The 18,425-nt window shown below is 47.9% G+C and overlaps 1 protein-coding gene across 1 annotated transcript in view; it reads right to left on the bottom strand.

Annotated features, from left to right (window-relative positions):
- Positions 1-14,981: 14,981 nt before the first annotated feature.
- The window catches only part of plpp2b (phospholipid phosphatase 2b), a 28,088-nt gene continuing 24,644 nt past the window's right edge, over positions 14,982-18,425 (bottom strand). Inside the window, exons 5-6 of the mRNA XM_083647434.1 lie at positions 17,121-17,297; positions 14,982-15,433 (exon numbers count right to left, since the gene is read on the bottom strand). Of these exons, the coding sequence (XP_083503560.1) occupies positions 15,272-15,433; positions 17,121-17,297 (339 nt within the window). The 3' untranslated portion in view covers positions 14,982-15,271. The remainder of the gene's footprint in view (positions 15,434-17,120; positions 17,298-18,425) is intronic.

The raw sequence follows: 18,425 nt of genomic DNA, 5'->3' as shown, positions 1-18,425 counted from the left end.
GAATACAGCGCCAAGCTAAAAATGTCTCCGCTGGCCTCCAGCATGAGAAAGGAAGAGAAAGGGCTCAGTGTGACACCTCTGAATGTACGCCGCAGAACGCAACGTTATTGGTCCTCAAAATAAATCGAACCCCAACTTTTGTTTCAGAGACAAAAGTAAACCCCTCGACTATGTGAACTTCAAACTGTTGCGTGGTGCGATGCCTGCCTCTACAACATGTCGTCTACATCTGGTTCATGTTAAGGTTTGGGTCAAATCTTGACAGATTCTTCTGTCACTCTCTGAATCCCTGTCAGCCTTCCCACTTTCTCAATAAAGAAGGGCGGGGAGAAGCAACAACAACACTGGGTCCCAGAGTGCGGTCATGTGTCAGAGACCCTACATGTGAAAATCAATATGTTGTGATACATTGCCATGACATCTGACCCAACAGTCTCACCAAGTAGGCTCTGACCTCTTTTCGATCGATGAAACCTATACCTGTCGCACGCTGATGGTCACAAACGCCAGTGGCTTCTGCGGTATTGACTTTATTGTCTGTGTGTGTGGAGGCACTCAATGACTTTCTCAGAAGCAGTTTGCCTCTTAAACTGCTGAAAACAGGATACAAACAGAGTTCCAGCTCGATGGAAGCCACAAAATAACAAGCTACACTAAACGCGAGCTGACACAATAAGGAACAGTCATCCATCTGACATTCGTTCTTCTTCTCTGGTGTTTCTGGTTCCGGCATTCCAGCTCGGGGACCGCAGGGCCGGCCCGTCACCCACTGGGAGACTGACCGAAGCGGGCCGTATGGTCGTACAGTAGCCTATGGAACATCCAGCACCATCAAAATACTGGCAACGGAGCATTTTCTGTCATGCTTTACTGCTTCCACTGCTGAGGTTTTCCCCCAAACCGCTCATTTTGAGAGCCACTTTTCAGCAGGTTCTGGGTCATTCACAGAATTCCTTCCCTGTGCACTGTGCCATTCATGAGTTCTGGTGGTTTCGAAGGAATGATGCTCTTGTTGTTGCTTGTGCCTGCAGATCAGTCGTACAGAAGAGTTGCGTTTATGTGTTTTTTTGTGATCTTGGTGTTGTGGAGGATGAATTTCATTTTGTGTTTCATTGTCCCATATACAATGATTTGAGAAATCCTTTATTTGAGAAAATCCAGTTGAAGAATCCCGATTTGTTTTGGCTGTCAGAAGGTCATATGTTGAGTTGGCTTTTTGATAAGGAAATTTTAGTTTTAGCCAGATTTATAGAAAATAACTGGCGACTAAGACAGGGAACATTGTACCCAGTATAATTGATTTTTTGGAAAGTGAATGTTTCAATGAAATGCCCTCTCCTTTCTTTTCTTGATTCTGTATAAAGGTATATTATGATTTGTTGTGTAGCCATCTTGGCGATTGTAATTATGATATAGTGTCTTGTAAGCCCATATGGGCTGGGCACCCAGGTGCATGACACTTAAATAAAAATATCAATCAAAAAAAAATCAATCGTACAAGATTGTGTGTGTGTGTGTGTACGTCCCTAAAGAGAAACTAAACCCCAAAACCCAAATCTGTGTAATGCCTGATATTTAAAGGTAAAGCGCTACTGAAATTGACATCTGATCTTTTGTGTCAGGTGTTGTACTCTATGTGACATCTGATCTTTGGTGTCAGGTGATGTACTCTAGTCTAGGTGACATGCCTGGCAACAAAGATCAGCCACTAGCAGATGGCAATGACCAGCAGCTCTATAGGTCGCTCTGTCGGTCAGTCCACAAAAATATCCCCACTGTTACAAAAAAGGCGTAAGTGTGGTGCTCTAATAATTGTTATAAAGTCTTATTTGTTATAAAGTCTTATTGGCTCAAGTATATTTAATGTCAAAGACTTATTAGCATGACCTCTACCCGCTCTAGACTACAATTAGCTCCATGTTAGCTCCTAGTTCAATGGCGCAACGTAACACCACCCTTTGGCAGCTGCAGTTGAAATTTGGCATGGGGGTCAAGTCAGTGTGTGTGTTTGTGTTCATGCCAATTTGATAAAAGGCATGTGTGTGTGTGCGTGGGGGGGGGGGGGGCAATTTCCAAATGCAGGGTGGCAGAGGGAGAGTAGGGCAGGTCTTGCCCCTCCCATCCTGCATTTCGGAAATTCGTAGTGGCGTGTGTGTGTGAATGCCTGAATGCGTGGATGCATGTGCGTACGTGGTCGCAGCTATTGCAAATTCGCGATTGTTACCAGCTTCAGATGCAGGCTTTACACAGATTTGAGTTTGGTGTTTAATTACTCTTTAGGTTGTATTTGACTTGAATTTATTATCGAGGTTCTTGGCCATAATGACCCTTTCATGCAGGAAAGACATATTTCATAAAGTGATGCTGAACATATCATGATAGTTGTAAGGAAGTTTGTGTGCTTGCCTTGTGTGAAGTTTGCTGGATCATAGGTAGGGGTCACGGGCAGTGATCGATTAGAACCACAGAGATGTCTTTCAAGCGAATTTATTTGGAATATCAGGCAGAAGCAGTATACAGAGTGGCATACAGATTTGCAGAAAGGGGAATAGGACCATACATATCATAGCAGAACAACACCTTCATAATCCCCCCACATTCGAGGTATGACATCGTTGGTGATGTCACAACATCCGGGGAGGTATGACATCATCGATGACCTCACAAAGTCACGTCTGCCATCACAGTCAGCCTGACATCGCTGATGACCTCAAAGGGGAAACTCTGACATCATCGATGACCTCACGAGGTGAACTCTGACATCATCATCGATGACATCATCATTGCCTCGTGGGCTCCTTGGTTGGTGGGCGTCAATTGCCCCAAGAACAGGCCTGATGGTAGGCCATTATGGAGCATTTTCTACAGCCGCCTTCAGATTCCTGTGGGGAATCTGTATTCTTCCAGAAATGGCACTCCAGTCCCACCAGGTATAGGCAGGGCTGAAGTGAGGGGCCTCTGGTGGCTTGAGTCTCCAGTTGAGGAAACTCAGCTGCGTAAGGTCAGCGAGGAAGCAGTTTGTCTGCCCTCGTTCGAGGGAAGCCTCGGCCTTACTATAGTCCCCGGCCGTTAGTGCCTCGTTGGCCGCCCCGTGGAGTGCCGGCGTGGTATCCTTGATAAAGGCACCGGAGGTCGTAGACTCAGCCGGCATGGGGGGGGGGGGGGGGGGGGGGGGTGCAACGGGAGGCCACAGTAACTTGGCTTCCTCAACTCCTCGCTATGATCCGAGGTTGTGTGGAGTTGGGGTGTCTCTGGCCAGCGATCTGGGCTGAGAAGAAGGAAGGGGGGTCCGCAACCCCAACGGCTGGTGGTGAGTGCGCGTAATGTCGACCGCAACAGCTACCTGCAGTTGCGGTAGCTCGTCCTCCCACTCTTTCCAGGCCTGCAGCAGTGTCTCGGGTAGGACTGGGTCATCCCAGTCCCGTTTCTTTTCCCATAGGTGTTGTATGTGTTAGGATGACGTCATCATTCCTACTTTGACGTCGTCATTCCTACTATGATGTCATCAATCACTGATGATGTCATGATTCATAAGTGTCTTTCATGCCTTTCGCTGGTGATGTCATAACACAGGTGATGTCATATTCGGGTCTAGGGCCTGCTCCTGCAGGTCCTGGCCAGTGATTCATAAACTCACATCAAGGATCACATTCAATCTCTGCAACCGTTCCCCAACCTCGAACAAGTGCAGACTCAGCTATCAAGTTCCACAACTCCCCTACTCTTGGAGAGTGTCTTGGCCCTCAACTACCCGCGAATAGATCCACATGTCTTCCGACGCCGATCCTGACAGTATGAATCACTCAGAAACGGATTTAGCGGATAGATTTCCACCGATCAAAGAGGCTTCAGCTGACCCACCAGGTGGTCAGCTGGATATCTCCACTCATCCTGATATCTCCACTCATCCTGATGTCTCCACTCGTCCTATCACGTTCGGAGACTTGCCGAGCACCTGATTGCCCACCAGGAAGAAGCAATCCAGGCTGTGGCTTCCAAGGCCGAGGATCGGTACGCCCTCCTGGTAAAACGGCTAGATCTTCTCGACGGTCGCCTGATTGCCCACCAGGAAGAAGCAATCCAGGCTCTGGCTTCCAAGGCCGAGGATCGGTACGCCCTCCTGGTAAAACGGCTAGATCTTCTCGACGGACTAAACCCTCCTGAGGGTGTCATTCCGCAGCCTTCTGCCCCTCCTGCCCCAGCTTCCGAGCGCACCGTCGTTCCGGAGGTTTCCAGACCTGCTACCCCCCCGGTCACAGCGGCCGTTGCTTCTAGCTCTGCCTCTCGGCCGCCTCCAGCTGCTAAGCGCATATTCTGGGGGGGAGTTCGCGTCATCCCAGAGCAGGGGCAGCCACATTTGAGTCCCAGCAGCCATCTGTACCGTGATCTGACCGGCAGGGTTCGCATCACACCAGAGGAGAGGCAGCGCCGTTTGGACACCCGGAGCTGCCTGTACTGTGGTCGAGCCGGGCATTACCTCTCCTCCTGCTCCCGGCGTCCAGTAAGTGGTCCCACCGCTCGCCGGCCCGTGGTACTCTCAGTGGATCAAGACTCTACGGGTTCAACCCCGAAACCCATACGGTTGGGCAGCGTTCACGTGACCCAGGAGTGGCAGTGTGTCTCCAAGAAGGTTAAGGAGTTGGAGAAGACTGTAGATCGTCTCATTGAGAAGTTCAATCACTGCTTGCAGATCAGCTCCGTCCCCCCGCAGGGGGACTCCGAGTCTGTTGGCCCTGAGGCACAACCTGTGGACCTTCCCCTCGCCGAGTCTGAACCCATACCTCAGCAGCAGCCTATTCCAGTTCTTGACCCACACGTAGGTTCCAGCTTGATGCTGGGAGGTCCCTGTAGTGTCGTCAGCCCTCGGTCAAGAGCAAGAGCAAAGAAGAGGCGTTTAAAGGAGGCGGCGGTGGGTGTCCTGCCCAAACTACAGGTCGGGAAGGTAGGCCTCGCTGAGTCAGATCCCCCTGTGGCTCTGCCTTCGGAGACGGCGGCATTTGACCCTTTTGATGGTCTCCAGCCTCCCATGTTTGGATCGTGCCCCGGGGGATGGCCGGCTCCAGAGGATCCACCGGACCCGGTAGAAGTTCTGTCTATGTATCGGTCTATCTATGGCTTCGATATCCAGTATTAGGGAGGAGCACCTCCACTGTCCTACACCCCCTTTGGGGTCTGACCACCTGCATCTAACCACCTGCTGAAGAGCACCTCACTCTCCTACACCCCCTTTGGGGTCTAACCACCTGCATCTAACCACCTGCTGAAGAGCACCTCACTCTCCTACACCCCCTTTGGGGTCTAACCACCTGCGTCTAACCACCTGCTGAAGAGCACCCCCACCAGAACCTGCGGATTTTCTGTCTCCCAGATGCCATCCTTGATGGCCTCATTGGACGCCAGGTGGCGTCCGTTGAGGGGAGGGTACTGTTAGGATGACGTCATCATTCCTACTTTGACGTCGTCATTCCTACTATGATGTCATCAATCACTGATGATGTCATGATTCATAAGTGTCTTTCATGCCTTTCGCTGGTGATGTCATAACACAGGTGATGTCATATTCGGGTCTATAAGGGCCTGCTCCTGCAGGTCCTGGCCAGTGATTCATAAACTCACATCAAGGATCACATTCAATCTCTGCAACCGTTCCCCAACCTCGAACAAGTGCAGACTCAGCTATCAAGTTCCACAACACCCCAGCTTCTCAAGACTTCACTTACCAAGTTCGCCTTGGCCATCAACTACCCGCGAATAGATCCACATGTCTAACACCGATCCTGACAGTATGAGCAGGGCGGGATGGATCTTCCCGAACTGATGGAGGGGCAGATTCCTCAGGCGATGGAATTTCTGCTGCAGGGTGGTGATGGGGTAAGTTTGCTCGCCTAGACCAAGGTTTGGTTCCGTAAAGGCTCTCTTGGTGCGATAGGTCTGCTCTGGGCAACTTGCCGGCGAGACGATGAGGGAGACGGCTGCCCTGTGAAGCATCTGGGGCTCCTGCCTCACCGTCCGCAAAGGCGTGTCCTCTGGCTGGCCTGTAAGGGCCGGCTGCTGTGCCGCTGAGTGTAGGGGCAAGGTCCACTCTGAGCCGTCGTCCATTATGGCGTATGTGTCTAGCCTCTGGTCCCCATGTTGGGTCACCACTTTGCAGACCTTAAGGAGGGCATGACAGTTTCCCCATGGAGGTTTCCCAATGTAGTACGCCCCACCCCCCTGTTCCCTCTGGGGGAGCAGAGTGGCTTGATCCGTCTGGGGGAGCCGGGTGGCCTCTTCCTTCTGGGGGAACGGGCTGGGGGCCCGTTCTTGGCTTCCTCCACTCTGACTTCTTGGCATCCCTAGAGGCCTTGGCTGGAGTTGTCTCCATGAGCTCGTGCAGGGCCAGGAGGTGAATTCCGGGAATAGGTAATCGTGATGGCTGGTCCCGCCCTCTGGGGGGGTCCCAGCTGTCGTGTCCGGCTATCTTGTTGAATGGTTGACGCCGGCCGGCTGACTGTGCCCCGTGCTGTTGGTCCCAACGTCTTTCAAGCTAATTTATTTGGAATATAATATCAGGCAGAAGCAGTATACAGAGTGGCATACAGATTTGCAGAAAGGGGAATAGGACCATACATATCATAGCAGAACAACACCTTTATAATCCCCCCACATTCGAGGTATGACATCGTTGGTGATGTCACAACGTCCGGGGAGGTATGACATCATCGATGACCTCACAAAGTCACGTCTGCCATCACAGTCAGCCTAGACCGTCTGACATCGCTGATGACCTCACAGGGGAAACTCTGACATCATCGATGACCTCACAAGGTGAACTCTGACATCATCATCATTGCCTCGTGGGCTCCTTGGTTGGTGGGCGTCAATTGCCCCAAGAACAGGCCTGATGGTGGGCCATTATGGAGCATTTTCTACGATAGTGTTACGGGTCCCAGGCATGGGGTGTGCCGTAACAGGTAATTATTCCTGTTTTTAACAGGGAAAAGCAGAGACGGGACACATTAGTGGTGTTCGTCACGCAGGCTCTTGTCTGTCTTTATTAAACAGTTATTTTTCTCATTAAACCATTTGGTTTCTCTTTTCTTTCCTTTTTTCATCAAAATAATCTTTAACAAAACACAACATTCACATTTCTTCTTTTAAATTCCATATTCCACATTTTCACATTCACATAAAACTATGAATTCCTCCAGTATCAAACATGGATTAAACAACTCTTTTGTAAAAGTTATACAAATTAATCACTATTTAAGTGGTCAGTTTCACCAAATTATAGTGCAAATTCTCTATGGTTGAAACCACATTCATTTACTACTCCTGTAGGCATTGACATTAACGTATTTTTACTTTCTTTTCAGTAATATTGAAGCAGCCTACTGATCCAAAACAAAAACCAATGTAACACAACAAAAGAAAACTGCTATGGTAAATCTCCTCAGAATGTGACAGTGGACTAATTTGGGTATAGTATTAGCTACAGATAAGTAAAACAACATACATTCAAATAACTGGGTCCCCAATTATACACTATTTTGTTTTCCAGGTGCATGTGATGTTCTAACTTAAATTCAATTCCTTTCAAATCAAAAGTGTCACGGAGCTCTAAAAACGCAATCGCCATTTTCTCACGGCCTACTTTAACAGGTCCGCGTGCGTCCATTTTAGACAATGAGAAGATCTGGAAGTTTCCTACTAACTAATCTATGCATTACTGACGACCCATTTGAAAACAAACTTCAGAATAACAAAGCTAGACATGTAACCATTACATTCTGTGTACTGGATGAGAATAAGGTACGTTACCAACCTGTTTTTAACAGAGAAAAGCAGAGACGGGAGACATTAGTGGTGTTCGTCACGCAGGCTCTTGGGTGGCTCAATTCTACCGACTAGCGCTCCACGGTGCCCTCCTGTGGCGTGACTCGGAATACGATTTAAAGTCACAGTCTCCCATGAAGTCTGATTCACACATACAAAAAATACACCAATAATTCAACACAAAATGTGACCATAGCCTACATGTTGTGTGCGTCACAATAGCATTATGCCAGTTATTCCAAGGTTCCCAGGTCATATCATGCTGATGGTTTGGTAGCCACTTAATGAGATACTGTTAGGCCACAGGAATCACTCTATCTACTCCAGATAAGTAGCCTACTACTCCATTCTTAGAGCTCATTAAACCCTCAAGCAGATGGTAGATCTGATCCACGTATTGAGATAAGGCCTTTTAGAGAGGTGCTGTTTTACCATCCTATTTACAACCACACAGGCTTAGAGATGCTCTAGTTACCATAGAGACCATCCCTCATCATATAGCAAGGTGCAATTACCGCCAGGCTTCAAGGATAATGTATTTGGTTAGGGCATATAATGCATCCCTGGAGAAATAAATGATATGACACTCTGTGTGTGCACACACTGTGTGTAAGTTCCACTGGAGAAGAGCTAAATGGCTAAATAGTCATGTAAATAGAATACCTCCATGCCTTCCATTTCCAGTTGTTTTGACAGCGCAGTAATAAATAGCCCTAGCCTACAGACACACAGACACACGCACGCACGCACGCACACACACACACACACCGACACACACACCGACACACACACCGACACACACACACACACACACACACCCACACACACACCCCCACACACACACACACACACACAGACACACGCACACGCACACGCACACACACACACACACACACACACACACACACACACACACACCGTGTGCGGGACTCTCACAACATGCAAGTGACTAATATTGTTTTCAACGAGGGGTGACAGTGGTTTTCGACACAGCTGCCAATGAAACTCCCACAAATGTCCCCCTGGGTGCAGTGTTTATTTTGATATAAATATATGTGCTTATTTTGGTGGAGCTTCCATTCTCTCAGTCTAGGCCCTATGTAGCGGGACGGCACAGGAGGAGAATGAGCCTGGCTTAACCTCTCCCAAGCCCTTGGCACTTGGTTTTAATTAGTCGTGTTGAAGCGCCAGGGAGACGTCGAGGAGGATTTGTAGAGAACGTTTAAAGCGAGAAGAAAGCCACGTCATGAATACGCCACTCGACAGCAAGTCTCCAGAGTCAGAGTAGTGTAAATCACGGGCCGCTAAGGGGTACAGCAGTGGGCCGGGCCCGAGGCTACCATGTGCTCTTAACCGCATGGCTGTGAATCTGCCTCGTGGTGACCTTTGTTTCTATCGTCTTTGTCACTCTCCGCTCTGTAGGCTAACCTGACTCTGTAGGCTACCATGTGTGAAATGTCAGGGAGATTTTCTTTTTTAAATAACAGTGTAAATCACTGATGGATGTGACCGGCACAGCACAGCAGTATACCCACATGCGCTGCAGGCTGGACAAAGAAACTCTTTTATCTGCTTCTGTAAGATGTCACTAATCTTATTTATAACATTCATTCTGAAGTTATAAATTTAGCTAAAGGTCCCATATGCAGGGTTCATGATTTTATGTTCAAATATACTGTAGCTCAGGATAAGAAAATGTCCTTCATGATCTTCTTCTGCAAAAAAATGTCTGTTAGTTAAAAGGGTGAATCTGGCAGAAGAGGCACAATACTGGAGGCTGATCGTCAAAATAGACAGCACCGGATTCTCTGATTCAAATCAGGCAAAATTACTGAGTGGAGGCTTTGCACTTAGAATGCTGCAAATCGGATAGGAAGGATTTGAGTAATAGTTTAGTCAATCGAGACCAAGTCCAATGGTGATAGATTGACTGGGAGTTCGAAACAGGCATCTTCTAACATCTATTTATAGAAATAGAGAAACATTTGAATTCCTTTAATGCTATACCTAGCTGCATCAGTTGCATCATATAGGAGTATTATTAATTACTTTGCTTTGTACATGTAGTCAGGAACACATGATGCATGTTCTACAGAAATATACCCCTTATGTAGCCCCGCCCACTTGACCCATTGTGTCACAACTTCCTGTTCAAAACATTGGCTGTTTTACCTCAAACTTTTGCTCAAACTAACCTAGTTTGACTCACATACGAGTCAGACTAGGTTGATGATGAGTCACAGGAAGTGTAAACACAATCAGAACTTCCGATTGTGTTTACACTTCCTGTTAGTCTCTCAAGCCAGCCTCTTCTACATAAGGTGAATAGCATTAACATTCACCTTTTTATTGTACATAATAAGAACAGTAACAGTAAGATCACAGGTTCGACCCCATAGCATGTGCAACGGCGTTGTGTTGGTGGTAATAGAGAGCCGCAGTAATGAGTCCGGAAATCATCGATGCTAACAGCCCTGGTTCTTCACAGTTTTTTGCCTATGGGAGTTTTGAATGGGTTTTTGGCGCGATGCTCCTAATAAGCTCTCTGGGCAACGCTGGCTTAATCAAACGCGAACCAGTGTTTAGTAATATCATCTTCACACACGAGGACCACTTTTACGAGTTTTGAAGCGTTTACTTGCCGTTAAAAGGACGGCTAGCTAGCAAACGGCTAAATGAGACTACACTTTTGAGTCGATGGGGATATATACGTCAATAACGTCACCACTTCAAAGGGCGAACACGGAAATTCTCTCTCCCTCACCTGGTTCAGCCCCGTTCAGCCCGGGGTAATCAGTGCACACATCAACAACAGTCCAGGTTGAGTGCTGAAGTGACGTGGAAGCCTATGCGACAGTGTGTAGTTCTGGATTAGCTTAGCTCGAGCATTTTACTTCTAGGGCTCGCATTTACGCTTCAAAACTCATGAAAGTGGTCCTCATGTGTGAAGATTATCCGACGGAACTCTGGTTCGCGTTTGATTAATCTTGCGTTGCCCAGAGACTGTATTTGAAGCATCGCGGCAAAAACCCATTCAAAAATCCCATAGACAGAAACAGTGTAGAACCAGGAAGTTCGGGACTTCCGCATTCTGCCTACAAAAATACGTCATCCCTGCGGCTCTCCCTTCTCACGGGGGCCATTTTGTGTCGAAGGGGCCGGGTAAACACAGGTGCAAGCAAAACACTAATGAGGGTTTCCAAATTCCAATCATGGAAGTTGGAAACCCTCATTAGTGTTTTGCTTGCACCTGTGTTTACCCTGCCTTCTCGACACAAAATGGCCCCCGTGAGAAGGGTCAATTGCAGCAACCCATGTTAAGGGCTTGCCCAGGGGTGGATTCGAACTGCAGACCTTCGGCTTGAGGGGCGGACACGCTAACCACTGCACCAAGAGCTAGCTCTCTCTTGGTGTGGAGCTGATTAACATGCCTTTATACTGGGGGAGTGAGTTTAACCAACCTACTTGATGCTACCACTCGGGACTCAGGAGGACTCAGATTCATTCGGTTACACGTGTCAGTGCACAAGGTGCTGAACCTCCATCCTCTCACGTGTCCTAAACTGCTCGTCAGCTAAATGTCTCAAATGTCCTGTAAGTGGAACCCACAGAATATCCGGCTCCATCAAGCTGCTTTATAACACACAGCATTGGTTTGCATTTTTCACAAGAATTTTTTTATGATTTAATTTAAAAAATGCATCAGTGTCGACTCTTGTCTTCAAGCCTCTTTGATCTTACGCCGTAAACTAAACATAATTCAGACAGTGAGTGAACTACAATGTAAAGTGATCAAATGCCACCAGGGAGGTTACATGTGTGCAAAAAGAACTCCATTACTATATCGGAATGTGGATTTTGTCTTTATTTAAAAGTCTCTTATACACTAACAACCTAGAGATAGATCAATGTACAAAAGCAAACACAACATGATATTATTATACACACTGAAAAATGGCCAGCCAGTGCCCACTCGAAGGCACAACACATGACGAAAAGCTGGAGGGGAATCAAAGACCATGACGTCTCTACATCCCCGTCCATTGTTTTGGTTTTTGCTTTCATCTGGGCTATTAGCGTGGGTGTAGTAATACACAGGTGATTGTGGGGGTGGAGGGGTGTGGAGAGGGTGGAGCCGTGGGGAGAGGGTGGAGGGGTGTGGAGAGGGTGGAGCCGTGGGGAGGGTGGAGGGGTGTGGAGAGGGTGGAGGGGTGGGGAGGGTGTGGAGAGGGTGGAGCCGTGGGGAGCGGTGGGTAGAGGGTGGAGCCGTGGGGAGAGGGTGGAGGGGTGTGGAGGGGAGATTGCACAACTCTTGACTGTAACCAGCTGCAGGTGTCTCTTATTGCAAAGTTGAGTGTAGAAGTCCCCGAGGATCGCGCCTCACCACAGGAGGCCCCTCTCTCTAAAGTATATCCCGCCTTTCCCCAGTCCCAGGTCAGCACCGGGGGGGCCTCACAATCACTACCAGGTGAGATTCTCTCCCCCCCCCCCCCCAGTTCCTCTCCCCCCCCTATCAGTCCTGTGGTCTGTCTGATCTGTCGTCAGTCCTGCGGGGGTTCCTGCCTGCCATGCTGCACAAGACTGTACCACAGCTCTCATTCACAAATGAAGCCCATCTATCGACACAGGAAAGGGAAAGGGAGCCGAGAAGGAGCTTTGAAGTGGGAGTGGAGCAGCAGTGTTACCAGCTTCCAAAACACCCGTTTGCCATGGAAGTCTTTATCCTTACAACTAGCCCTTAAGAAGAAAGCCCTGCCAAGGCATCTGGCTTCTGTTTGGAGCTGCAACTGGATCCTTTTGTGCGGCAACTCCAAAACGGCACTCGTCTCAAAAGGCACCGATGTGGTACGGGCCAACGCACATACACGGTACATGTGAAATGGAAACTTACCTACATGTGAAATAACAACATACACGCACACATATATATACACATCCTTCATTCAACATGATGACACATGTCTCATGGTATTAGTAGATAACAGTATTCGTGGCTCATAGTGGCAAGCAGGGGTGATTGCACAAAAACCTGAACAGCGCTGGCACTACCAACCTTGTTAATAAGAGAGTAAAAGAACGTCTCATATTTCAAATAAATTATACAAACCATTTTCAAAATGGTTCTCTCATACTATCCTTCTTTGATTACCGTCAATGGAGCAATATAAAACAAGGAAGGGGGGGGGGGGGATAAGACAAACAACAATAAGATTGAAAGAAAAAGTAAGACAAAAGGCCAAATTTCCAAATATGTGAATGACAGTGATGATTTGATATCTAGTGGTATGTCACTGTGAAAAATCCAACAGCTAGCAATGGCTGCTAGCTCTCCTGCAGTCCATTTCACACAAGGTGAGACATTATTAAAGGATGGGTTTTCCGTGGGGAATATGAATATATATTAAATCTCACGCCCCTAAGGTTTTCGAATCCGTTGAAATTTTTGAAATTGGATATTCACTGCCAGAGATATCAAGCATCTCTCACATATTTTTTGGGCCAGCCGACGCGTTTCGCGTCATCTGGCCTAAGTCCGCCTTGCGGAAGTCGTGCACCTATGAACTACAACTGTTGTTGGCCATGGTCCCGCCTCTAGAGGTCATCCACGCCCCTTCAGAGGCCTTGACCAAAACAAAAACGCAGCCATCTTTCCAACCGCCTAGCCTGCTGTAGCTAATATTAGCTTCCCATAGTTCCTTGCAAAGAGACCATTATCTCGGGAACGGAAGCACTAATCGACACGGGACTGGCGGCATTGGAAAGCTCGTCAAATTTTACATCTAGTAGTAGGTGGGTTGAAGTAACGAAATCAACGCTGAGCAATGTACCCGTTTTTACACATTTTTACAGAAAATAGTTACAACATCAGATGCGCGTAACTCCTACGAAAATGCCTTAAAATGCATGAAATTTTTTTTATGAAGACATCTCCCGACATATATACTACCGTTTACATTTGGTGCAATTTGGAGGCAATTTTATTTTCGATTTATTTCTTGTTCTTTGTATATTTCATTGTCGAAGCCTTCTTCTTCTTCTTCTTTGAGTTTTATGGCGGTTGGCAAACATATATGTGCATTACCGCCACCTACTGGAGTTTGATATCAGCCAAATGCCTGAGGGGTGGGCATAAAAACGAAGGCCACGCGAGCCCAGTGCATTGTGGGAAATGTAGTATTTCGAGTCCCCGCACCCGCACCTCCCCCCCACCACCCCCCCCCACACACAGAGTGGATTTCGGTTGATATCTCTGTGAGTAAACCTCCAATTTCAAAAATTTCAACGGATTCGAAAACCTTAGGGGCGTGAGATTTAATATATATTCATATTCCCCACGGAAAACCCATCCTTTAATCAATCACAAACTCCACACAAGTTCATATTTCTATTGTCAGATAACGAGTACTGGCCACAGACTAGGAGATTACTGCTCTAATTATCGGTCCGATTTTGAAAGCACAACTGAACAGACTATGGCACTGTTGTTGGGACAGTGTCCAAATGAGTCTGCAGTGTAAACATGGCCAGATTGTGTCAAACCCTATTCATTATTAAGACTCTTGTCTGGACACACCTGTGAATGATGAAATGATGAACGGCAGCATTCTAGCTGTGTGTACACAAACATGTTATAGTGCTAGTAGTTATGTAAGCTGGAAAACTATATATTCAGCAAATTTAAGACCATATGGTCATTTCTGATTATTGCGACACATTTAACCTAATGATTAATTGGCTTTGCATCTCCTTACTGTCTTGACTTTCTAATTCTTTAGTGTGATCTCCATCATTACCTGGCGAGTGTACAGTATCTTAATCTCTAACAGAGTGACATGAAATATTGAGAAAGCTACATAAATCTAGTGTGTACTGATCACAGTCTGCACAATTGGTTAAGACTGCTATTATCCTCTAGAGTGTGGCCAGTTTAAGGTGCGCTAAAATGGGGCTAACCGGGCTAACCAAGACATTGTGCCTTTAGCAATATTTAAACAGACTTTTTTTTCCCTCTCATTCTTACATTTCTTTTGTCACTGCCAACATATTTGGTTCTCTATATATAGACATTAAAAACCTAAAAAAAAAAACATTAAGCATATACACAACATCAACAATGATGTCTCTAAAACAGTATGCTCCTTTCTCTCTTTCAGGAGAAGAGGAGGTCAACAGGGTGCCTTTAAGAGGGGGCTCAGGCACCCCGGGGTGGGATGCAGCCCCCTCAGTCAGTCCAGTGGTTGGGGAGGAGGTGAGAGTGGTTGACACAGAGGGAGCTGGGGGCTTGGAGGCTGCAAGCTACAGACCGAGTCCCTAGGTTTAGTCCTCTCAAACAGGACCACACAGTGTTGACACTCTAGGATCAGGGGGTCACACTGTTGACGGCAGAATCCAGACTGAGGCCTTTGGGTTGGGGGTCTGCAGGTTGGCAGCCCGGGTTCCCCAGCATCAGCCCCTCTCACACGGGCCCTTGGTTGTGGTGGTGGTAGTTGTAATGGTTGTTGTGCTCGCCGTCTGCAATCTGCAGGCTAGGCTTCCTCTCTGGCTCTTCGCTCTCAGCCGTCTCGGGGCTAGTGCAACGTGGAGGACGCTTCTTAAAGAAGTCAGACACAAAGTGCACCTGCAGTGAAGAAAGAGAGGAGATTATTAGAGAGGAGAGGAGAAGAGAGAAGAGAGGAGAGGAGAGGAGAGGAGAGGAGAGGAGAGGAGAGGAGAGGAGAGGAGAGGAGAGGAGAGGAGAGGAGAGGAGAGGAGAGGAGAGGAAGAGGAAGAGACCACCTGGTCATCTAGGGATTACCTTTCCTACAGAGACTGGTGTAAGGGGTATATAGAGGAGGTAAGGGCTGGGCTGGAAAGTGTGATTGTATATGTCTGGACGAGTGTGCACACAGCTGTTAAGTGACAAACACATGCATGCATGCATTCATGCACACACGCGCACGCGCACACACACACACACACACACACACACACACACACACACACACACACACACACACACACACACACACACACACACACACACACACACACACACACACACACACACACACACACACACACACACACACACACACACATCTCAGAACACACAGAGCGCACAACCCCTCCAGCCCCGAGCAGCCATAAAACATGGCGCCCAGGAGGGGCTCTAATTGCACGCAGCACTGTGAAGGCCAAAGGCCCAGAATCACTTTCCAATGAATCACTCACTCACACACGACACACACACACACACACGCACACGCACACGCACACACGCACACGCACACACACGCTCGCACACACACACACACACACACACACACACACACACACACACACACACACACACACACACACACACACACACACACACACACACCTCCAGGATTTCCACGATGCATTGCTGACAGCGGTTCAATCAAAACAGGGAAGTGGCCAAACAATAAAACAGCCCAGCTGGATCAGGTGCCCTGGTGGTAGAACGGAGTATTGCCTGGGAACCGTGACTGTGAGGGTTTATATCAACTCCTACTCCGCTGCGGTCACACTTCCTTCCCTGCCCTCTTAATTCCAGTCTAGATCGATATTCACTGTGTAATTTCTGAAAATGTTACAAAACTGACATAATAATAATACAGACTCCTCAGTGGCCGTTCCCCTTTGAAAGGGAATATCACTAGCTTTGAGATGTCCTTTAGGACCTATGTCATTGTGATCTACAACAGTAGATCATAGGAATATAGTTGTTGTAGTTGTGAAACCTGTGATGTCCTCAGCTATAAAGACTGGAAAGGAACTGCTTCACAGAGAATACATTGCTAACAATGGTAAAGGACTGGGAGAGCCCAGGGGAATTTCTAGGGATAAGGGTTATATTTTATTAGTTCAAACTTTCTGAGAATCGACAAAAATCGTTTGTGGCTTTGTGAGAGTTTCTCCATGTTCACAATATTGATTTGTTTCGTTTTTTCAGATCCCCGCTCTTTTCACCTGACAGCGAGGCGTTTCACCGGCAGGATGTAGCGCATGGGAGGATCACGCTATTCCTCCCAGTTCCCCTCCCCCCCGACCGACCAGAGGAGGCGCTATTGCAGCGACCAGGACACATACCCTTAATCTTGCTTCCCATCCGCAGACATGGCCAATTGTGCCTGACCAAGCCGGGGGTAACACGGGGGCTCGAACCTGCAACCCTCAAGTTGATAGGCACGAAATCTACCCCCTGCACTACCCGGATGATTAGACTGTCCCTTATCGTAGAAATGGCACAGAGGAATTGTTACATTTCGTGAAGTTCCCCGTGCCCAGTGTTGAGGACTCACGTTGAGTACAGCGATGAGCGCCCCCTGCAGCAGGCCCACCAGCACGTCGCTCCAGTGGTGCTTGTAATCAGAGACTCGGGTGTAGCCCACGTAAACCGCAAAGGCCACCAGGAAGAACTGGATGGTGGGCCGGAGAAGTCTGGCCCACTTGGCCACCAATCTCGCCTGGACGTACAGCTGGAGGGAGGAAGGGGGAGGAGAGAGAGAGAGAGAGAGGGGGGGGGGGGGGGGATGAGAGGAGAGAAAGAGGGAGAGAGAGAGAGAGGGGGGGGGGGTTGAGGGAAGAGAGAGATTGTGGGACAGTATGTTTATGTAGTCATTCCTTTCTGTTTTTTCAGACAACCTGCTATTACACTGCTAAAAGACGCCATTAGTGGTTCTCGTCCCTGAAATGGCTATCACACCAAATAAGGGAACATAACTGTGAGACGACAGGCTAATGTAATTGGTGTCGGCATCTATTTGCAGTCCAATAATAACGTTATCTAAATGTTAATATGCGGACAAAGCGGTGAGGTCATTCACAGGCATTCAACAAGTCTGTTTAGCGAAAATAACAGTACACATGGGCCCTTTGTATATTTGCTTAACTAGATTGCATAGAGAGAATGATCAGGCTTCAGGATAGATGACAACTCCGTCCAAACACCAATGACAATGTTTATTTGGATGGCGACAGCGCCGACTACATCTCTTTCTAATGCAAAAATGGAGACGGGCTTTGCCTCAAATGGATTTAACGGTAAAAAGGTGTTGAGTGTCGATCTAATTTATGCCTACTATATAGACTGAAACCCCTTTTTCACAGGAGGGAAGCAGCCGCCAGGAAATTATGAAGCTGGCAACAGCACACGCCTCCCTGGGCTTCTACTGGGCTGCTGTGGGAGGTGTAGAAGTTGGCTGCAGCCCTCCTGCCACACTGCAGTCACTAAGACCCAGCAATGAACACTGCAGTCACTAAGACCCAGCAATGAACACTGCAGCCACTAAGACCCAGCAAAGAACACTGCAGCCACTAAGACCCAGCACTGAACACCGCAGGCACTAAGACCCAGCACTGAACACTGCAGCCACTAAGACCCAGCACTGAACACTGCAGCCACTAAGACCCAGCACTGAACACTGGAGCCACTAAGACCCAGCATTGAACACTGCAGTCACTAAGACCCAGCACTGAACACTGCAGTCACTAAGACCCAGCACTGAACACTGCAGCCACTAAGACCCTGAACTGAACACTGCAGCCACTAAGACCCCGCACTGAACACTGCAGTCACTAAGACCCAGCACTGAACACTGCAGCCA

The sequence above is a fragment of the Poromitra crassiceps genome (assembly GCF_964638095.1).
Source record: "Poromitra crassiceps genome assembly, chromosome: 12".
Taxonomy (NCBI): Eukaryota; Metazoa; Chordata; class Actinopteri; order Beryciformes; family Melamphaidae; genus Poromitra; species Poromitra crassiceps.
Note: the sequence above shows the minus strand (reverse complement) of the source record. Positions and strands in the feature narration are given on the sequence as shown.